The sequence below is a fragment of the Gopherus evgoodei genome, chromosome 4 (assembly GCF_007399415.2).
Source record: "Gopherus evgoodei ecotype Sinaloan lineage chromosome 4, rGopEvg1_v1.p, whole genome shotgun sequence".
In the NCBI taxonomy this organism is placed as follows: Eukaryota; Metazoa; Chordata; order Testudines; family Testudinidae; genus Gopherus; species Gopherus evgoodei.
Window position 1 is genome coordinate 12,731,069 of NC_044325.1, and position 16,370 is coordinate 12,747,438.

The window sequence follows — 16,370 nt, forward strand, 5'->3', positions numbered from 1 at the left end:
AAGTGTGCAGCGGTGCAGGCATTTGATGCGGGAGGACTCAGCAGTCTGGGCTGTGGTTAGGGTTGAGGCAATCGTGGTGGCCCTGCTTAGTGTTGATTGTGCTGTTCGTGAGGTCAGGTTAGATTTAGGGCTGGGGCTGACTAGTGAGCATAGATAAAAGTTATGGGTGGGGCCAGTTCTGGGACACTGCTAGGGTTAGGGTTGAGTTACTTCCTGCTCTCAGGTAAGGTCTGAATCCTCATTAGGCGTGGGGCTACGCAGGGGGTTGGGCAAGGCTTATAGCTGGGGCCTGCTTGAAGCTTTGTGCTGTGGGATAGTTGGGGCCTGATTGCTTGGATAAAACTTGCCGCCAAGCTGTTGGCCTTGACTAGGACTGGGGCAGATCATACGATTACAACTGGGGCCAGTTCTTGGGCACAGGGCAAGGTTTAAGGCCAGTTAGTATGAGCTAGAGAGGCTTGGAGCCAGTGAGTTGGGCCCAGGCAAGGATTAGGGTTGGAACCGGTTTGAACTGTAGAGCGCAAGGTATTACTCAGTGTGAGTAAGAACCTGGTCCTTTGTGGGTATCAAAATCTGGCCCTTAATTTATAGCAGATATAGGCCAGTTGTAAAACATAATGTATGAGATACCTTCACACCATCACATTTAATTGTGAGCTAAGAAATGACACTGTAGTATTTCCAGATTTTGCTCACCTAGCTTCCTCTGCACATTTAGCAGCACTGTAATAAAATTACATAGGCTAATTTATATCCTTGAGAATATATTTGTATGTTTTAATAAAAATTCAAAACTTTAATGGGAGACCTCAGTTCCCTTCATAGTTTAGGGTTCCAAGATTCTTGATTGGGTGTTTTAAAATGAATCCACTGCCTTTTTGGTACCACCCTGTAAAAATGTCAAATCATTAAATTTGAAAAGAACACAAATGCTTAACTTTGGATATAGCTGCCTGCTGGAACTAAACAAATATACAAATCAGGCCTTTGAAGACTTCACCCTTCCCCTGTTTTGCTAATAGAAGCACAGCTGTCAAGTTGCACAGTGAATTTGATTTTTTTTTTAAAAAAGGCAAGTAAACAGAATGCAGATTAATGTTTCATTACAAAAAAAATTTATTGTGGTTATTTACACCCATTCCTTTGTAAGTGTATAAATGTAAACATTTATTATTGATATGTTTATCATTTATTTTATAAGTCATCCCCAGTTCAGAGTAATACTGTCATTTTAGCATACAAGTAGTGAGAAAATTAAATTATATTCACAGAATATACATTCACGTGCAGTTAAATGTTCGCCAGCTTTAAGCCAGTGGTATAGACACTGTCCCATTGGCTCTGCTTCTGCTCCTTGTATGCACACTGGAGTCTGTGATATCTTCTGTGTGGTCTTCACTTTTCTTTTCCTTTAAGCTGTTGATGAATCGCAGGGTAATTTCATCCCATTCTTCTGGCAGCAGCATTAGCAAAAATCCAGTGCAGATGATGATTGTGGCACCCAACCTTACTACACTGAAGATCACCTCGTGTTTTAGGAGATCCACAGCTACAATGGGGGAAAAGACAATGAACTCAAATACAATCATTCTGCATGGTACGGCTTCGTCGAAACGAGCCTTATATGGTTCCTATAACTTTAACAGTGAGTTCTATTGGAAAGCCTCGTTTTTCCTCTGTGCCTTTTAACAGAAACGTGTACTGTAAGTCATTCAATATTAAGGCTAGATTGAAGAAGTCACACATGACTTGAGTAAAACTCAGAGGTACAATCTGGTCCTTGGTTACTTTCCCCATGCAGCAAGGAGGACGTCATCTTTGCTAGTCCTATGTTTGGCACAGATTACTCCTCCATCGGCACTGGCTCAGCTGTGCTGGGGAGGTGGAGTCAAAGCTCCACCCACTCCCCACCCCTACCCTGCCTCAGACCACGGCAACAGAAAGCTCACCCAGGTGCACAGCCTAGCCCATAGGTTGTTTGGGGAGTTACATGTACTGGAAAATCATATATTGACTTTTAATTTCCCAGTGAAAAATTGCACCTGCAAAATTTAAACCTCTTGCACATCTCTAGTGTTGGCAGTTTCGTGTTTATTTAAAATGTGAGTTAAGTTAGTGTAAGCAGGGTCTGAATGAATGCTTCACTGACCGCTAGCTAGGAGGGGGAGAGATTTGGAGGTGTTTATGTAAATAGAGTTTGCTCCTATTTTGCTTACATATTTAGCAGATACAGCGGTGTCAAAGTGGTCAACTTTGGCTGGGATTGGGTACAAATCATCTTAGTACTAAATGCAGGGGTAGTGAAATATGGTTACAGATGTTGTAATTATTGTGGGAATACAGAAAAGCAGGACTGTGCTTAACCTGTCCCAAAGGAGAGAGTCGGCTGAAAGAACCCCAGTAAGCCAAGGGCTCCTATGTCAGAGCCCTGTGAAAGTAAGGGGCAGATGGGTAGGCTACCTACCTGTCCAGGAGGCTGCCACACCCTCAACAAGGGTCCTCTTTAAGACTGGTTCAACCTGTTCCTTCTAACAGTTCAAAGAATAGAGCTAAATGGGCTTCATTAGGCACCTCTTTTGTTATTTTAAATTGCTAAATGAGAGCTGCAACCACTTGTGGCAGGACTATGTTACTGGCCAGTCTGCACAGAGCTAAAATCACTAAGAAATTGATGTGCAGAGGTCACAGCAAGGGGCAGCAGAAGGTGACTGACAGAGATCTGGTGAACGAGTGGTGGAGAGGCACAACAAGCAGCCAGCAGGGCGGCAGTGGAGAAGCATTACGAGCAGCCAGCAGGGCGGCAGTGGAGAAGCATTATGAGCAGCCAACAGGGCGGCTGGTGGAGAGGCGTGACGAGCGGCTAGCAAGGGGGCTGGTGGAGAGGCGTGACGAGCGGCTAGCAAGGGGGCTGGTGGAGAGGCGTGACGAGCGGCTAGCAAGGGGGCTGGTGGAGAGGCGTGACGAGCGGCTAGCAAGGGGGCTGGTGGAGAGGCGTGGCGTGAGCAGGTGACCGGCTGGGCAGCGGCAGAGAGGCACCACGAGAGCAGGGATCAGGTGGGTCAGCAGGAGTGGCCAGTGAGTACCCGAGCAGTGGAGTGAGTAAGGTGCCTCTTTATCCCCACCCCAACCCCAACCAGGGAGGGAGGTGAACTCTGCAGATGCACCTCTGAACTCTCACAAAGGACAGCAACTGTGAGTGGTGTGCAGAGAAGTGTCGAGCATGTGAAGGGGGCTTTTGGGTTGCTGGACTTAAAAACCTGAGGGGACAAGGACGCTGCCCAACCTACTTGGGAGTGGGTCTCTTACTCATGGTTTATGTTTATGAACCCTGTTTGTGGTGTTTTCCCAAATTAATGCCGAGTCACTTCCCTCTTTTTATTAAAAGTTTATTTTCTACCCTCAGACTCTGTGCTTGTGAGTGGGGAAGTATTGCCTCTCAGAGGCACCCAGGGGTGGTGTGTAAATTTCCCAGGTTACTGGGTGGGGGCTCGAGCCGGTTCTGTGCTGTATCGATGGAAAGGAACCCCTAGATATTGAACCCGGCCCTGGTTGCTGCTGGTTCCACCTGGCAGAAGGGTTACATTAGGAAACCTTTCTGAGGAAATATGGCAACATCATGTGCCCTTAAAAATTACTTCAGCTATTAGTACATTTGTTCTATGATTTTTATTCATTAATTGCATTATTGGTACCTGCATTTCCAGGAACACTGAGCACTGTCCCGATAGAAATTAGGATGGGGTAGGTCAGCACAACTCCAACATTTACCAGTATGTTAAAAGCTGTAAAGAAAGAGAATGATACATGAGACGCTGGAAGTAATAAAATAATAACAAACAGATTTTCTCAGCTTTTAAATTACATCAGGCATTCTAATAAGTTCTTGCCCATCAAGGGCCTGATCCTGCATGTGTCATGAGCAGAACGTGAATGTCAGTTTAGCCTGGGGAAGGAGAGAAGGGTTGGCTGCAAGTTCATATTAAAAAAACCTGCTCATTGAAAATGGACCACTTTCCTGTTTTGAACCCTGAACCAAAGCTGCAGCCAGCTCCGAGGAGCAATGCGTGTCTTCGAGAAGTGCTTTACACCCTGCCCACAAAAGAGACCAGGATTGTTCTCCAACAGGCTAGTCCCTCTTGGGTCAGGGTGGAATTCTGCTGTCTCAACAGGCCAGGAATGGAGTAGGGGGGTAGCATTTCACCAGCTAAGGAGGTGCTGCCTCTGGCTACACAATCCACGAAAAGAACATGGCAGCAAGAGGCACGTGCGCCTACCAGTTTTGAAGGGGAGCCTGCCCTGTCCTTTTTGTTCAGCCACTGAAAAAAGAAGGGAGTCAACCACTCTGCAGTTCACGGGGAAGTGGCCAGTGGATGAGAAGAGAGCGGCAGCGTAACTGGAGAGGGTTCTGAATTCCCTTCAAGTGCAGGTACTAGAGGCGAAGTGTTCTTTCTGGCTGCACAATCCCTTACATGTGGGGCTATAGCTACTAAATGGATGTTGCAGCATGAGGAGGCCTAGCCAAGTGAAAGATGAGCTATTAGAGCTATTAAAGTGCAGGCAGTTGAAGGACAAGGCAGGTTATACTGCCCTGTATTGTATGATCCAGCACCCATGGGAGTACTGGGTTCATTCAGGCTCACCAGTTATTCGCTTTTCCCTTTCCTGCTTCCCCTCAGTTTTGCGACGTCTTGAGCACCTATCCCCTTGGAGCAGCATTATTTCTACTACGCATTGCTGCTACCACCACCACCCAGATATACATCACCTCCGAAGGCAGCTAAGTTAGATCCCCCTGAGCTCAATTAGACTTCTGGGGCTGAACCCTCAGGTGCAGCCAAACTATGCCCCCATGCCCCAGTTCTGGAGCTGAGTAGTAGAGAGTTTGGCCGCAGTACAACTTAGAGAAGCCTCAGGGCTGCTGCTGCAAATTGCACTGGTTGGAAACAGCTCCCAAGGGGCATTTCTCTCAGTGAGGGAGTATTGTTGTGCAGTAGCCCCTTGCACCCCAGCCAGGCCCCTCTGCTCCATGGCCACACCTCCTGCTCCTACCCTGACGTTATCAGGAAGGGACATGGCACAGAGCCAGCAACACTGAGGATTTTATGTTGGCTTTCTGCCTGCTTTGTGCAACAGCTGCTCTATCCTACTTTAAAGTCCGTATTCAATCAGTTCCCTGGCTGATAAATTACACCTACCTTGGTGCTCTTAGAGTGGATGTAATTAGGTCTAGGGTAGCAAGTAGAAGAGAGTCAAATCCCTCAACACCTCTGCCATCCCTTCTGATTCAGTCTCTGAGTGGCTGGAAAGCCCATCTAGGTACGAACAATAGTTTTCCCAAAAGTATTTCCATGTAGGCCTTGGCTACACTTGGAGATGTGCAGCGCTGGGAGTTACAGCTGTGTTCGTACAGCTGTGTGGGGAAAGCGCTGCAGTGTGGCCACACTGACAGCTACCAGCGCTGCAGTGTGGCCACATTTGCAGCATTTGCAGCGCTGTTGGGAGTGGTGCATTGTGGGCAGCTATCCCAGCGTTCAAGTGGCTGCAACGTGCTTTTCAAAAGAGGGGAGTGGGGTGGAGTGTGACAGGGAGCGTGGGGGAGACAGAGAGAGTGGATTTTTGGAGCTGACACTGTTCTCAGCTCCCTGCCTTGCAAGTTCTAAGGACTGGAAGATACACAGCACCTACCTTCAATCATTTTAAAAGTTTCGACCCCTTCCCCCATCCCTCTCTTATTCACTAAATGCAAATTATGCACTCCTAAATAGCCTTCAGACCACATAAGCAGCTGTTCCAAAATGGACTCCCCTCTCCCCATCCGCCATGTGGCTTCTCTACTCAAGCAAACAGCTGTGAACATTCCAAAGCAATTTCCCTGCCTGCCTCTGCTCGAACAAACAGGAGCTGTGTTTGTTTTTTAGATAAGCAGCTCCGGGAAGCCCGGAGTTCACAACAAACCGGAAGAGTGGCTGAGCAGGCATTCTGGGATACCTCCTAATACCCTGGAGGCCAATTACAGCGCTTTTGGTGGTCACACTTGCGGAGCAGCGCTGCATCACGAGCGCTGCAATCCTTATACCCGAGGCAGAGCAGGAGTACAGCCAGCACTGCAGCCAGGGAGATGCTGCACTGTATGTGCCCTTCAAGTGTGGATGGTGAGTAAGTTGCAGCGCTGGTGGTGGGTTTACAGCGCTGCAACTCTCCAGTGTAGCCAAGCCCTTAGTGTACTTATGAGTGAGACTAAAAAAAATCTGTTCGATTCCAAACAGATGGACGCTTTCATTATTAGCAAAGGAAATAGAGTGTAAAGCAGAACAGGGTCAATTTCAATGGTTCTCTTCGCAGACTCACTAGCACTAGTGACAGTTCTTAGAAAGAGGAAACTTTGTAAATGGAGCAGGGGAGTAAAAGGAGTTAAAGGCCATGCAGCTTTTCATTTGCACCAAAGTGGAGCACCAGCTATTGCAGCATTTAGCATCTTCGTTGCTTTTTACAGCCAGACTAACACGGCTGCCCCTCTGATAATAGAATTACTAGAGCGGCTCAGCATATTTTTTTAAAATTTGGACTTTCCCCCACCCCCAAGTTTTCATGAGCTATGTTAACCATTTTCCAAGCAGGCCTAGTGGTGTCCCTTGGGATATGAGAGGGAGATTTTAGCTACAAAAGAACTCTGCCGTTGAAACATTTAGAGAAAGGATAATTTTCATGGGTGCAACTGTTTCAAAGTGATTCTGCGGTAAATAAAATGAGGCATTAGAAAAATGAAAAAAATGTTCTGCAAATACCTAACCAGAGGCCGGCTACTCCGCACAGATATCCCCACGGCACAGCAGAGAAGGGAGACCAGTATTCCACTTTCGTAAAATACAATATGATCGGGGTAAACGAGATGAAGATTAAATTGAAGAAACCCAGAGTGGAAACGAAATGAGCAGCTTCCCCAAAGTTCGCACTTCCAAGAAACATCTTGAACAAAACCTGTGGTGGAAAGGGAAGATTTTAAAACAGTTACATCCCGCTGCAAGTGAAGTTCTCCCATGTCTGCAAAGCTCTGCTGATGGGATGGATTAACCTTTCCCCTTGATAACAGAAGAGCTCTGCAAGAGGGTCTTTGAGATTTCCTCCCCCCCAGAACCCTCTCCAGGGAGTATTACCACAGAAGGGACTGATCTAGGCCTTGCTCTCCTGGGGACCAAGTATTATCCAGACCATCCTGACAGGTGTTTGTCTAACCTGTTCTTAAAAATCTCCAATGATGGAGATTCCACAACCTCCCTTGGCAATTCATGCCAGTGCTTAACCACTCTGACAGTTAGGAAGTTTTTCCTAATATCCAACCTAAACTTCCCTTGCTGCAATTTAAGCCCATTGCTTCTTGTCCTGTCCTCAGAGGTTAAGAAAAACAATTTTTCTTCCTCCTCTTTGTAACAACCTTTTGCATTCTTGAAAACTGCTATGTCCCCTCTCAGTCTTCTCTTTTCCAGACTAAACAAACCCAATTTATTAATCTTCCCTCATAGGTCATGTTTTCTGGACCTTTAATCATTTATACATGTGAGGAGACCCTTTGGCTTGAATGGTACTGCTTGTGTGAGTACTCATGCACAAGAGGAATGGTTAAACAATCTACCCCTTGCTGTCAAGAGACAGCCCTTCTGGCTGGCTCCTTCATGTGTATGATGTAACTTCTGTCCCACTACTCTCCAGGTCTCTGTCTGGTCTGTATCCCCAAGGCAGGCACTTCATTTGTGCCTATCCAGCACCCAGCAATGTTTTTTTCCAGAGGTGCAGAGCTGCCCCAACCATGGCTGAAGTTAGCCGATGCTGCAGGTGGGCACCCAAAATTGGAAGCCTTCATGAACCTTTGGGCTCCCGGCCCCAATTCATTAGAGTACTTAAGCACATGCCTCATTTTAGACACCAGCAGTCCCACTGACTTCAGTGGCGCTACTCACGTGCTTAAAGTTAGGTACAAGCTTAAGTACCTTGATGAATCAAGGCTTAAATCAGTGGTTCATGGCCTCAAAGAGTTTGAGAGAGAGAGAGAGAGCTGGGATTAAAACTCAGGTGATCCCCATTCTCAGTTTTGTGTCCACACAACTCAACCACGTCCTTCTCACAGTACAAATGGGGCCAGCTTTGAGCCAGCAACGGTAATGTTACCATATTAAAATATTTTGCAAGGAACAAAAGGTAAATAAAATACAACCCTGGAGCCAAGACAGGTTAAATATTTAGAGTGACGGGGCTCGACTCTCACCTACTGCAGATGTAAATCATGAATGACTCCATCAAAAACCAATGGGGTTATATCAGGGTAAAGCTGGCGTGAGAGGAAAATCTGGCCCATAGGTTCTCTGAAGTCAGGAGGGGAATCACAAGCGGTGTAATTCACTGTTGAGTTCATCCCCATAGAGCCAAATTCATATATTTTAAGTGATTAGTGACTATTCCCAGTGAGCCTGACACATACAATTAAGGATGAAGCTGGAAGCGAGCTTTCGATCCCTTCCACGTCACCAAGCCACCTTCTGCATCACACTCCACCCCATTAATGGCAGGGAACCTGCATGCATGTAGTGTTGTTCTCAGTAAATGTCAACCAAGGTACAAGGAGAGCACTCCTTCGAATAAAGCCTCAAAGTAGAACGTCTTGGGTAGAACTGTGCAATCTCATGTCCTGTGCGCCTCTAATCAAATGCTGCATGTACTACTTCCATTGTCCTGGATGGGAGTTCCCAACCCAGAACGGGCACAGAATATGCAATAGAGATCTGCAGTGCAGAAGAGATGAGGATTTTGCCATCATCAAAGAAACAAGGTGTTTAACAGCATTTAACATTTTCTCATTGTTGCGTGTTGCAAGCCCATTATAAATAGTGTCAATAAATTGCCATGGCAAAAAAACAATGAAATCACAGATGATAATCTTCTGGCAGTATAATAATAGAGATTTCATTAAAGGCTCATGAAGCAAAGCCCCTCTGAATACTCAGTCATAAAGTAATTATCTCTGTTGTAACTTTTCTGACACTTCCTGCTCAGAATATAAATTATGCAGCAAAGGTGAGCCTTATATATTTTTAACCTGGCTTGCTTTCAACTTGTGCATTTTTTAACGCATGATATAGGGAATAAGAATATTTCCCTGCTATTAACAAAACATTATGACCCACCTTATAAAGTGCAGAGGTGGATGCTGATCCAACAGCATATGCTACCCCGATAATTGAATCGCCATGGAAACCATCTGCATATGCCATCATAACAATTCCTGTGATTGCCATTATTGCTGCAACAATCTGTACAAGCAAAACAGAGAAATTTAAAGCTCAGAGGAACTTTATTGCTTGGAAAGAGATTAGATTATCTCTGTGTGGTTTTATGATAGTTACCAGCTACTTTCTCTAACTTTAGTTCTTCTAGTTTCCTCTTAAATAGGTGATTATGTAACTATTGAGAAAGATGTCAAATAGGAATGTAGGTATACGCATCACGAACTATATGGGTCTATAACATCACACAGTCTCATGGCACCTATTGATAGAACTTTTATCGTACATTATTTTTAGATTAACATCCACTTTGGTGCAATGATTCCCAAGATTAAAACTGTTCTAGCACATTATTGTCTATACAACTTAATTTGCTGCTAGACAAAACAAGTCTTTAGTAAAGCTACAGATAGTGTCTTGGATTTTCAAAGGAACATACAGGAGTTTGGTGCCCAACTTCCAATGGGATTTGTGATTAGAATTTCCAAAAGCACCTAGGCGATTTTGGCTCTTAAATCTCAGTGAGATTTAGGACCAGAAGGCCTTGTATACAGAAGGGAAATGACCAGCGCAGCACTGCAGAATAAATTTTCCTGCCAGACCTCCCTGTGTGCACATTCTGTTCTGGAACAGAAGTCATTTTTATTGTGGAATGGTATCCACACCTGGAGTTATAGCCTGTGCAGAATAGTTTATTCCGCAAAAGCTATGCCAGCCAATTTCCCCATGTAGACAAGGCCTTAGGGTCCTAGATCCAATTGTGACTTCCCCAGGTAGTCAAGGCCTAAATCACTTAGGTGTTTTTGAACATTTTACCCTGCGTGCCCAACTCCCATTGGCACTAAATCCCAGATAGCATTTCTCACTAAACTTAGAACAAGAGTTTGGGGATGTTCTGGACTGGGTAATATTGAACGTGGATATTACCTCAACAAGTACTGCTAGATTGTGCGCCTCTCCTCAAGTGCAGGAGCACTTTATCCAGGGGGACTGCTTGTCTGGGCAACAGTTCACTAATGTGAACCAGAGCTTCACAAACTGGCCCTTTACTGTGTTCAGAAAGCCATAGTTTGTAATGATCTATTACATTTAAGGAGCTAAATTTTCAAACATAGTTGCTTGAAGTTAGATACCTAAAGCTGGGGAGATTTTCAAAGGTGCAGATGGTAGTTAGGTTTCCCTAGGAGTTGGACACCTCTCTGCTCTTTGTGCCTTTGAAAATCGTCCCCTCTGGATTTAGTCATCTTGACCAAGATTAGATAGGTAAACAAGTGGTCTGAATTGCAAAGGGGCTGAGTGTCTGCAGCTCCCATTGACTTCTGAGGGAGCTGTGGTAGCTCAGACCTTCTGAAGATCAGGCTACAGTGTTTAAAAATCGGGCTCCATATGTATAATTTCATTACATTGTTAAACAACATGACACCAAAATATTCAGAACATAGTTGAAAAAGCCACATTTCACCAAAGATTTGATGGGTCGGTTTTAAAACAGGCATTTTGCTCCCATGACTCTGATCCTATCATAATCAACTACTTTTTATTTGTGCTCACAAAGTTGCAGGTTCAAAATAATCAGAGGATGGACTGAGGCTCCATTTCAAAATCACTTTGGATCTATTTGTCATAACATGGGGAGTCCCTGAAGCCCAGTTCTGAGTTTTTCAAAAGTATATTACAAAAAAGCATGGAAACTTTTCCATATGTTTGAGACTGTTAATAATTAGCAAGAGAACATTGCATTTTGAATAAGGCATGGAGGGAGAGTGAGGACTGTGGGGGTGGGGGCAGGAATGGTGTGGGGGAAAGGGTTAGTTGGAACGGATGTCTGGCATTCTTTGAGCCAACTCAACATTTTTTATTCAAACATATCTAGAAATGGGGCCGAAATTCCTATAATTGCTCTCTATGGCATGCAGCTAGCCTTTCCTTGGCTGCCCAGTGAGACAGGTCCCAATATCGTTGCTCTAGTCTGGGCATAAACCTACTCTTCCATTTTTGTAAAATCATAGATTCATAGATTCTAGGGTCAGAAGGGACCAATGTGATCATCTAGTCCGACCCACTGCACAAAGCAGGCCACAGAACCCTACCCATCCACTTCTATAACAAACCCCTAACCTATGCCTGAGTTATTGAAGTCTTCAAATTGTGGTTTGAAGACCTCAAGCTGCAGAGAATCCACCAGCAAGTGACCCATGCCCCACGCTGCAGGGGAAGGCGAAAAACCTCCAGGGCCTCTGCCAATCTGCCCCGGAGGAAAATTCCTTCCCGACCCCAAATATGGCGATCAGCTAAACCCTGAGCATGTGGGCAAGACTCACCAGCCAGCACTCAGAAAACAATTCTCTGCAGTAACTCAGATCCCATCCCATCCAACATCCCATCACCGACCACTGGGCATACTTATCTGGCGATAATCAAAGATCACTTGCCAAAATTAGGCTCTCCCATCATACCATCCCTTCCATAAACTTATCAAGCTTAGTCTTAAAGCCAGATATGTCTTTGGCCCCCACTACACCCCTTGGAAGGCTGTTCCAGAACTTCACTCCTCTAATGGTTAAAACCTTCATCTAATTTCAAGTCTAAACTTCCTACTGTCCAGTTTATATCCATTCATTCTTGTATCTACATTGGTACTAAGCTTAAATAATTCCTCTCCCTCCCTAATATTAATCCCTCTGATATATTTATAAAGAGCAAGCATATCCCCCCTCAGCCTTCTTTTGGCTAGACTAAACAAGCCAAGCTCTTTTGAGTCTCCTTTCATATGACAGGTTTTCCATTCCTCAGATCATCCTAGTAGCCTGTCTCTGAACCTGTTCCAGTTTGAATTCATCGTTCTTAAACATGGGAGACCAGAACTGCACACAGTATTCCAGGTGGGGTCTCACCAGCGCCTTATATAACGGTACTAACACCTCCTTATCTTTGCTGGAAATACCTCGCCTGATGCATCCTAAAACCGCATTAGCTTTTTTAACGGCCATATCACATTGGCGGCTCATAGTCATCCTGTGATCTACCAATACCCCAAGGTCCTTCTCCTCCTCTGTTGCTTCCAACTGATGCGTCCCCAATCTATATCTGAAGTTCTTATTATTAATCCCTAAGTGCATAGGCTTGGTGATTACAGAAGCCCTTAAGAACCTTAAGAACCAAAGTCTTTGTGGCAGAGGTAAACGTCCAGTCTAGTAGATAAATAACAGAGGATATGATTTTCAGCTACGGTTTGGCTGCGTAAGCCAAGCCCCCTTTCAACTCTTGCATCCATCTCTTTTCACAGCTACCTGACCGTTGGACAGTCCCACAGCACATACAGTAGGGTCCCCCCTTCTTTATTACAGGGTCAACACAAGCAAGCTGTAAGTCATTTACATTTTTGTACTTTTCACTCTGTTTCTTTATGAGAAAAAAAATCCACACACACAAAAAGAAGAACGAACTCCACCACTTTTTGTAACAATGTTTTTCCCATGAAAAAAACTGTCTGATAATTTTGATAGGTTTTTAATTTCCAGAAATTAAACAAAAACATATTTCAAAAAGACCAATACTGTATATTCTCTTCTTGCCTTAACATCAATTATTATTTCAATTTAAATGCTAACATTAGCATCCCACCCCTGCTTATGGGAGTAAAAAGCTAACTTCACCAGGTGCACTTGTTTTCTTTCCAAGCATAACTTCACAACAGACTGGCAGAGAGCCAGGGTAAACATGGCCAAACAGATTCTATGTTTATGTCACAAAAAAAAGTGTGCGGAATTTGTTGTATAAAGCAGATGCACAAAACTGTATACAACTTGAACGAGAAACAACATACTTACTTGGCAATGGACTTTGCATGGAGAATCATATATAATAGTGGCAAGTGGCAATTAATCTTTAAAGGACAGGTTGTTCAAAGCAAGCCAGTTTGTGCCAAGTAGAACTTATATTCTCGTTCAGTTCCACTTACCCCTATTATTAATAATAATGCCTATTTCTTATATAGCACTTCTCATTAGGAGATCTCATGGCACTTCGCACCCTTGTATTTTTTCCTCACAACACCCCTGTGACACAGGGAAGCATATTATCTGCATTTTACAAAGGGAAACTAAGGCAAAGAGAGGCTAAGTGACTTGCCCAAGGTTACAGAGGAAATCAATGGCAGAGCAGCGAACTGAACCAGGGTTTCCCATGTCATAGGCCAGTGGCTCATCTTTCCCTCTTACCTTCAATGGGAGATGTCAATGGGAATTAGGCATCTAAATACCTTTGAGGCTCCGGACCTAAGTCTAAGTCTCTGGACCTTTGAAAAGAGGCTTTGGGAGGGCCAGCTTTTCAAAGATATGAAGTGCCTAAAGCCCCAAAGAGGTGCCTAATAAGATTTTTCAAAAGTGCTTAAATATGTTAGGTGCTTAACCTGCTTAGATCAATGGACGTTAGGTCCCTAACCTGCTTGGGTCCTTTCGAAAATGCTATCCTATACCTCTTTTTACTAGACTATGCCTCTTCTTCAAATACCAGTAGGTGTCAGCAACCAACAGTACAAATGTGCAACCGCAGTATGTGGCAACACTTCATTTGATCCACAAGTTTATGGTTCGTTCTGGGACCTTTCTGTAAAACAGCCACTACTACGGAAAAGTAAACCCCAGAAAAATGCAACCTTGTACGAGCACTCTGTGTTTGGATGGGAGTAGTGAGGCCAAGCTGGACGGTCAGAATAGTCCCTTCAGGCCTTGGAACCTGTGAATCTATACATCCCACTGGTCATTCTATTCCTCCATAGGGGAACAGGCTTACTTGCATTGACCTCAGCATGCTCATAACTCTTGTAGTTCTTCATTAAGACAATGGCTACAGTCCAGTCTTATGCTTCAGGGCTTCAGCCGGCTCCCTGAAGGGATCAGGAAGGAATTTTCCCCAATGCACAAGAGGAGATGTATCCGGGGTTTTCTTTTTTCCACCTTCCTCTGAAGCATCAGAGACTGGCCACAGCAGGAGATGGGACACTGGATGGGGTGGAGCAGTGTTCTGAGGTAGTATAGAGAATCTTCCTTCTAGATGTTTGGCTGCTGTGTCTTGCTCACGTGTTCAGGGTCAAACTGATCGCTACATTTGGAGTTGGGAAGGAATTTTCCCCCAGGTCAGATTGCCAGGGACCTTGGAGTTTTCTCACCTTCCTGGGGCCTGGATCATTTGGGAATATCTCACCTAAATCAATTAACTGATACTGCAAGGGCCTTGGGCATTGGTGGCACCTAGGTCGTTCCTATTCTCTGCGACACATAGTCTAGGTACGTCTTACACTTAAAATGCCACAGCAGTGCAGCTGCTGGAGTTCTCCCATCGCTGTAGTAAATCCACCTCCCTGAGAGGCAGTACCTAGGTCGACAGAAGAATTAGACTTAGGTCAGTGTAACAACCTTGCTCTGGGATGTGGATTTTTCACACCCCTGAGCAATGTAGCTGGGTCACTCTAATTTTCTAGTATAGACTAGCCCTCAGTCTCCTGAGGACTGGAACGCTTTGGTTTAACTGAAGTCATCGAGCTCAGTATAGAAGTATTTGGGTGAAATTTCCTGGCCTGTGATAAACAGGAGTTCAGACCAATGGCCCCTACTAGCCTTCGACTCCATAAAACTCGATCTTTTGCCTTCATGTGGGATAAAGATTATTCTTATAACATCATATGACACAGTATGTCATACTCCTAGAATTGACAGTAATATTTCATAGCTAGATCTACATGTACATGGCATGTCATCAGTAAGCAGGATGCAGAACTCAACTATAATCTTGAAAAGCTAAATGGAATCCTTGCTTTGCAGCAATCATCAATGCAGAAATTCTACATATTAGCTTCCACTTAGCTGAACAGTCCATTAGTTACTATGCATAGATACGTAATATTTCTGTTTTCCTTTTCAACTTCCCCCAGGATATGAATTAACAAAATAAAAAAAAAAATCAGCTTTATAACAATGCAGAATTATAACCAAATCCCCTCAGAGATCAGAACTACAACTCACATCCAGAGGCTTAAAAAACTAAACAGCTACACTGGTGTGTCTTTTTAAATTTTGGGTTGCATTATAGATTGGCCATATTCTGTCACTGGACAAGTATAATATTGCAAACCTCCTCCCCAAAAGACATAACAAAAGGCCCTGAAGTAATCATCACCTACTGAAAATGTTAAAGACTCACATGTTCATTTTTATGTTACGATTCCGGGAGAATTATTTGTGAAAAGAAATCAGTAGAAACTGGTGACTTACTTCTGGAAATATAATTGTGATAAATAAGGTAGCTCTGTTACACTGGATAGATAATCAAACACCTCATGAAAACTATGGGTTCCATGCAAGTATAGAGAGATTTTTTTTTTTACCTATTTCTAATAGAGTTATCCCAGATTTGTAAGTGAGAGCGAACCTTGGCAGAATGTACCTGTTTCCTCAAAATCACATCAGTACCATTCGTCCGATGCCAGTGTACTTGGCAAAAGGTGGCACATAAGGAGGTATACAGTTTCCTGCTTCCTCCATACAGCTCTCATCTCATCAATGGAAAGCACTGTTGTTTCTAGTCTTAATGACTGGAGCAACAGGAGTCACAGAAAGTGTTCTTCAGCCTCATTGTTCAGATGTCTTTACTTCCCCTTTGTTGAAGTTCTTCAGTCTTTGCTCAGGAAAAATTCGCACTGGGAGTCCAACCATTGTGCAAAACACCATTCCCGGCAGACTCCATGACCATTCCCACAGAGCCTTCTCCCCACCTACCAAGCATAATTTAATATCCTTTCATTTGTGGTCCCTGTCGGAAAACCAACCCTGTTTTTCAGATCCGGTCATCTCTCTTACCTCCCTGTTATCTGAGGAGGTGTCTCTGTAGTTTTCTTTCCTCCTTCTGGGGATGGTCACCTAGTTTACTTCTTTCCTACATCTTTGGAGAGCTGGCCTGGTAGACTTCCCTTAAATCCCAATGGAGCCATCTTCTGGGGACTGACAGACAGCCTGTCACTCTCCACCATCCTACAGGAGGAGGATCCTCTCCTCTGCCAAAGCTATTACAGCTACTACTGACTGGGCGGGGCAAAGG

The 16,370-nt window shown here is 44.4% G+C and overlaps 1 protein-coding gene across 6 annotated transcripts in view; it reads right to left on the bottom strand.

Moving 5' to 3' along the window:
* Positions 1 to 1,211: 1,211 nt before the first annotated feature.
* SLC35F4 (solute carrier family 35 member F4) overlaps positions 1,212 to 16,370 on the bottom strand; it is a 187,050-nt gene continuing 171,891 nt past the window's right edge. For all 6 annotated transcript variants that reach the window (XM_030558457.1, XM_030558455.1, XM_030558456.1 and 3 more), the window contains 4 exons: positions 9,177 to 9,302; positions 6,786 to 6,978; positions 3,693 to 3,782; positions 1,212 to 1,549 (listed from right to left, as the gene is read on the bottom strand). In XM_030558457.1, the coding sequence (XP_030414317.1) occupies positions 1,308 to 1,549; positions 3,693 to 3,782; positions 6,786 to 6,978; positions 9,177 to 9,302 (651 nt within the window). In that variant the 3' untranslated portion in view covers positions 1,212 to 1,307. The remainder of the gene's footprint in view (positions 1,550 to 3,692; positions 3,783 to 6,785; positions 6,979 to 9,176; positions 9,303 to 16,370) is intronic.